The following is a 6,813-nucleotide window of genomic DNA, read 5'->3' as shown; positions in this document are numbered from 1 at the left end:
ATCGTCTTTCTAAATTTTAACGCGTCTTAGAGCCGTAGTGCGGTAGTGACACTTTTCCGGACATGGGTCCCTATACTCAAATGTTTTCTACTGTTGCACTGAATAACGCCTAGAAGTTTGATCCCATAGTTCTGAAACACCCTGTATATTACGGTACATAAAAAGTGTTGAATTAGTAATACAACTTTCGTAATCACATTTAAAGAGAACAAATGTAGAGCTACTAGAATAAAAATCTATTTAGCAAAATAAGACGATTTTCATAGAAATATATAATTTTTAAATGTACTATATTATGAATTAATAAAACTAGTAAATGTACATTACAATATAAAAAAATATTATTATGTTATGTAAACTAAAAAACTGTATGTTTCAATATTTAAAATTTATAATTATTTTTTGAATAAGTTTTTGATAATGTTCTGAAGAAATACAGGTAATCTATAAATGACTTTGTGGCATATAATAGTTGCAGCAGTACAACAATGTTAATTTGTAGTAGCTTTGTATGCACTTACTTTTTCGTTTTAGATTGGTTCATGTACGTGTCAACCGTCACAACATCTGTTAAATTACAATTATACAACAAAGTTACCATATATTTTATGGTATATGATAATATGATAATATGATAAAGAGATACAGTTTGAAGTTTAACTTTTTCTACATTACAATAACGTCCGATTTGTAATCGTATGTATTGCTGTTCACATGACACGTTTAGCACAACAGTAGAATTGACGAGAGGTGTTTTGTTTTTCTAAAGAAATAGTATAATTTATCGGTTGTACACACTGCGATGTCCGAGAGAAATTTTCATCAGTGGAAGATGCAACTCCGTGGACAGATATTAAGTATATTGCTCCAAAGAATATAAGCATCTGCGTAATGCGTATCTACAACATTATTTTGCTTGTAAATGAGATATACAGATACACGTAAAACAAAACTATCTATAACGCAAAACTTTATTATGAAACAATAGACTTTTGCAGTATCAAGTACAAAAGCTGCAATTAAAAATGTGTGACCGGTATAAGTATGTTTATCAATAATCTACGATGTCTCTTATTTCTATCACACATACACATCACACTATGTGTCACGATTGTAATGTTCCCAATCTGACATACAAGGACAATTAAGAAAACAAAGTAGAAAAAACATAAGTATAAACATTAAATTGTATACTTCACGTTCTCCAAAATTTGATATTATTGCAACAAACGAAAGTAGGACAATGTGATAAAAAAATGTTTACTCTAGGTTTAAGCGCTTTTTAAATTGTAATCTGTGTATTACAATATTAAACGAAAACCGTCTTACTAAATCGTTTGAATATTTTTTGTAGTATTTACTACATTTCAAAGATATATAATAGAGCGTAACATTTTAGTAATTGCTTTCCTGCTTCTACGGTGCAAAACGAGTATAATACTCTTTTGAGATAATAAATCTATGACTATATCTTATGTTAGTTACTGTCCAATATTCGCATACAGTTAGAGACACACAAAAAGAAGTAATATTTTAAAACAACTGAAATTTTCCGAAAACTAATATAAAAAAATAAGGCCTTACCATCTTCTATATAATGGAATCCAATGCATTAAAACAGAAATCTCGCATGAATAATATTGTGAACTCCTAGTACATAAAATCAAAAACGTATCGTTTGCGTGATCTTGACTCTTCGAAAATTCATCAAAAACTAAGAAACGATCGTTCTGTGGAATACTATCTACATGCGATGTACACATCTGAGGTGAGAAAACCAACCTTATTTTGGTTTCTTCTACGAACATATATAATGATAGAAATAACGGTTTTAAGTATATTTCACGGTTTGAACGTACAAATTCATATAATAATACAATTTAATATATACAAAACTTGTTTTATTTCATCCCAAGTACAAGAAAACACAGGCCAGTGAGATAACGTTCACAGGTGATCGTGTGTAAAAACTTGGTTTCTTTGGTTGGATTGAATTACAAAATGTTTCGTTCGAAAAAGATTCAATCTTTATCGATTGTCTAAAGCGATTAAATTAACAAAATAATAAATCCTAATCAAGTGTATTAAGTACTTATACAAGTGTGTAATTACTTACAATAATGGTCGAAGTGTTGTATTTAAAACAGAAATGTTTGCTTGGAACACAGAAATTTGACGCCGATTGATGACGTCACGTTCAGTGCGTGCGTGTAGTTCCGGATAGCTTTTCTTCTCTCTCTCTCTCTCTCTCTCTCTCTTTCTCTCTCTCTCTCAACACATGTTTTCTTTCTCAATATATGTTTTCTTTCTCTCTAAAATCTTGTTGATGTGCTCTTAAATGTAAGATTCAATAGAACACATTTCAAATGTAGACAATCAAACGCAATCGTAACTTTGTGATCAAGTACATGGAACTGATTGCGAGCGTTAAATAACTGGTTTATATTGCGTATATTTGTTTTATCACGTTCCGAAGCAAAATGGAAACACTTGTGTTATTTCCAACAAAATTTATTATACAAAAAAATTTTACTGTTTCTTTACTGAATTTTGTGACGGCTGAAAGAAACGTCTATCTGAGAGTGTTGACTCTAAAGATTTGTCCAAAGACTACTGAAAATATCACAAAACTTTGATCGTGCTTATCGAAGAGCACTTGCTCCACGATTTGACTCTCCCTCTCTCTCTCACTCTCTCACTCGAAAAGCTATAGAAAGATCACTTAGAAGAACAGACAATACAAGGTGCTTTCAGAGCGAATGATGCTACATTACTTGTTTAAAATACAAAATTTATCGAAACGTGATTAGCGCTAAACTATCCGTATGCTATTGGAGACTATTTCGATCATCGAGCGAATTCTTATACTTGAAAGCTATAAGTCGCGTTAATTTGAAAATCGTGTGACTCGTTTGAATAGGCAAAATAATATTTGCAAACGGCAGCATGCGATCACCTGTTGACAAGACCGTTGACAAGAAGTCGCGTGTGCTATCGGATGACTGTATGAAATTTGCCTACGACTACAATACAACAATTTTTACCAAATTCTGATTCGGCATATCGCTCGCAAACTTTTGTGCATAAAAGCTTTACATAATAAAAACTTTTCTGTTACTGTCATTGATTTCTTTACTTAGATACTGTGCGTTTAGTTACCAATGTGTATATTCATATATTTCTGTGTGCTGTACATAAATATACATATACATTTTTATAGGCAAGTATATAAGTATTACATCTTACTGACGAAACGTATTCATTTTATGAGTAACTTCTTATTACATATTAAAGTCCAAAACGTGAGTTTCCGATGTTAATCATAATCAGCAAATTTTGTTATCATAAATTATAACTTATTTAAACAAACAAAACTTACAAATGAAGATACATTTAACTGGTAAATTCTTTTAACTAAAATCGTTTGTTTACATGCTAAAAACCACAAAACAGAAACTTTATATTTTCATGTGTTTATAATTACAAACATACTGGGGTTTATAACGGATTGTAGTTTGCATTTTACTTAAGAAGTTACGACGATATTCTACTTTTTCTTTAATGGCATCGAGAACATATGGTTCCTAAAACAGATTACAAAAAGTATGTCTAATTAAATCCTGTATACTTGTGAATAACATTGATTAAGACAATATACAAAATATACTTTTAAAATATACTTTTAATTAAAAATAATACAAAAACAATGTACACATAAAACAAGCCTAAATATAAAAAAAACAAAAAATGTAACGCACAAATCCTCAAAAATAAGTAAAGTACCTTTATCATGTATATGTGCACCAATTTCTGTAAGAACATTTCGTTAGTAATCTGAAACAATAAAGTGCTCTTATCACTTAATGCGATGTATTTACATTGTGTAACAACAATCAATATTATATATCAAAAAGGTTGTTTGAATTATTCCAAACAATTACGGATACAGGTCACAGCAAAATTTGATATATTTTTACCAGAGTGACACCATTCGTGTATACTATATATAGTGTATAATATATATATATATATATTTGTGTATAATATATATATGTATATATACATATAACAAATAAATTTCTGTTTACATATTTATCTACAAGACTTAATAAAATCATACAACATACCAGTGACAAGTCGTAGTGTGAATATATGTTGTTAATAATACAATTTATTATTGGTAGTATGTTTACGTCTCTATCAAATCAAATAATAAACGTACAATTAGTATGTAACGTTACTAAAAAATATTATAAAAAATAACGTAACACAACACTGTTTGTTCCAAAATAAAGGTAATATACAAACTATGCAGATAATGTAAAATACATATGTGTATAAAATATTTTGTATGAAAGTTCCTATACATATAAATTATTTTTTGTACCTTACTATTCCAGATTCTAATCCAAATCTTATGTTATTTAGCGCTGAATCATTTTTCGAATGCAAAGCAAAAATAGTGAAAAGTACAGTACTAGTATCACTTTTCTTTGCATTTATAATATTTTGAGTCTTATTTGTTTTTGCAGTTAAACTACTTCCAGGTGTTGGTAGAATGTGACGAGTAAGAAAATAAAGAAAATTATACATATCCTCGTATTTTCTAGAACAAGGCAAAAATTCTAAGAATTCTTTTTCTTTTCCTTGTGTTTGGTATATGTGAAAAATTTTTTGCCACAAAGCAGAATTATCATAAGTGACAGTTTCTAACATTAATCCTTGGCAATATATCCATTTCTGCCAACTTGGCAAAAGTCTACAAGTAGAAACCTATATTATTTCACTTAAACATATATAACGAGTGAGTCCAAGATGCGCACAGTAACAATCGAACATGGCAAGGTATGTCAATCGGACACAGTAAAAAACGGACACGACAGACTCAACCGGACACAGTTGCAAACGGACACAATCTCGCAATTGAACACAATCTTAATCGGACACAGTCGCAATCAAATACAGTCACAATTGGTCACAGTTTCAATCGGACACAAGACAATGTAATACGAACATATTCTACATCGGATACACTAGTATTAAATCAAGATTGTTTCTTTTATGTGGTTTTTGTTCGTGTTGTAGGAATAAAAACAAAAAAAGCAATATAAAAGAAATAGTCTTGATTTAATACTAGTGTATCCGTTTGCGACTGTGTCTGATTAAGTCTGTCGTGTGTCCGATTCTTATTGTGACCGATTGATACACCCTGCCGTGTCCGTTTGATTATGTGCGCATCTGGGTCCTCCCCGATATAACACTAGATACAAAGTAGTTCATTACTGGTATTAGATTTACTTTTTAAGCGTACAAATGTAATAAATCACATGTCAGAGACGCAAGTACAGAAAATATAAGTCCAATAGCAAGATGACGTCTTTGTAACATTAACGGACGTTACCTTGCTATTGAGAAAGTAGAATAACGTACTTGTTTTGTGCAGGATTTTTGAAATGCCACTCTAATATTCCATTAACATGTTCTTTGCATTTCCAATCGCCAATAATGCATGTCCATTTTAAACTTTCATGATAGAATTGATTATTGACACTATTTTCGAAATACTGTGTATATGATATATTATCAAGAAATCTAATCAATATTATCAAAAGCTTAACCTATAAAAGCAAAATATGATTTATCGTAACATAGTGTAAATGCTTAAGGTTCCTCGATATTTAATTATTAAACTTTAAGTAAATTTACTTATAATGTAATTTTTTCTAAATTATATGTATATTGGTAAAGATATTCATTCTTTTATTTACTATTTATATCTATTGCTTATACTATTTTTTTAAACATTTTTTTATCCACAAATATCAAATACTATTTGTTGTTTTACATAGTGCACAAATATTATATTTTTTATACTGACAAAACAACAAATATTCTAGTCTCCTGTAAACAATCCATTTTTTTATACATTTATAAACATACAGTTATAACTTGAGAAATTACAGAGTTCTCCTTGTAAGTTATTTCGATAAACAAAAAGTAGACTGTACAGTAAAGATAAATATTGCAAACAAATGTTGGAAAATCTAATATTTGAAGAAATTTTTAAATCCTTATTTTTACTTTTTGCGATAGTTTAACAATTGACAACAGGTTTTATCCAAGTATCACTTTCTTTATAGAATGCTACTTATTTTTGCGTTTTATATTGTAGCTTTATACACTGTTCTTTTAAGTGGACATACTTCTATCTAAAAATAACGTGTTAAAAAAAAACTTTTGCTATCTACTAAACACGATGTCCATTTACGTATTTATGCATTTTATCAGATAAATGGTTTACGAGAACAAACGTTGACAACGACATTAAAACAATGTTTTTTTGATTCCTGGTATATTACTATATACTATTGATATTATTTCACTTTTGCTAACTACTTTTACAGGAAATGTGAGTACTATATAGCACTTTTATATGTTGTATTTTTCAAACTATAACGATATGTTTGTCAAACTTCGACTCTCTTTTTTAAGTTTATAATGTTTTCTGTTCAGTCTAATAAATATTACAATGTTCTATTTAAATTTTATTATATATTTACATTCTCATTTATATCATTCTAATATATATTCTTTAATTTATATATTGTTTATGGTGTCGCCTAAACCAGCACTCTCGCGTACTAAATATATAACCGTTCCGTAATATACAGGGTGTCCCAGAATTGGTTTAACATCGCTCGTACACAGGTAGAAGGAATAAAACTAAGGTGAAAAGTCCTATACCATTTTGCTAGATTCGCAATAGTTACCGAGATTTTAATTAACAAAGATCCGCGAATAAGCGTGCATCGG

General features: G+C 29.5%; 1 protein-coding gene across 2 annotated transcripts in view; it reads right to left on the bottom strand.

Annotated features, from left to right (window-relative positions):
• Nucleotides 1-3,429: 3,429 nt before the first annotated feature.
• Nucleotides 3,430-6,813, bottom strand: part of LOC109860616 (aminopeptidase N-like) — a 6,284-nt gene continuing 2,900 nt past the window's right edge. The window contains exons 7-11 of one of the 2 annotated variants that reach the window (XM_020439843.1): nucleotides 5,431-5,618; nucleotides 4,388-4,759; nucleotides 4,128-4,197; nucleotides 3,784-3,834; nucleotides 3,430-3,584 (exon numbers count right to left, since the gene is read on the bottom strand). In XM_020439843.1, the coding sequence (XP_020295432.1) occupies nucleotides 3,459-3,584; nucleotides 3,784-3,834; nucleotides 4,128-4,197; nucleotides 4,388-4,759; nucleotides 5,431-5,618 (807 nt within the window). In that variant the 3' untranslated portion in view covers nucleotides 3,430-3,458. The remainder of the gene's footprint in view (nucleotides 3,585-3,783; nucleotides 3,835-4,127; nucleotides 4,198-4,387; nucleotides 4,760-5,430; nucleotides 5,619-6,813) is intronic. The other variant, XM_020439844.1, reaches the window with a different exon arrangement.

The sequence above is a fragment of the Pseudomyrmex gracilis genome, unplaced genomic scaffold, assembly GCF_002006095.1.
Source record: "Pseudomyrmex gracilis isolate BER0280 unplaced genomic scaffold, ASM200609v1 scaffold_426, whole genome shotgun sequence".
In the NCBI taxonomy this organism is placed as follows: Eukaryota; Metazoa; Arthropoda; class Insecta; order Hymenoptera; family Formicidae; genus Pseudomyrmex; species Pseudomyrmex gracilis.
The sequence above is the reverse complement of the archived record's forward strand: the minus strand, read 5'-3'. Positions and strand labels throughout refer to the sequence as shown.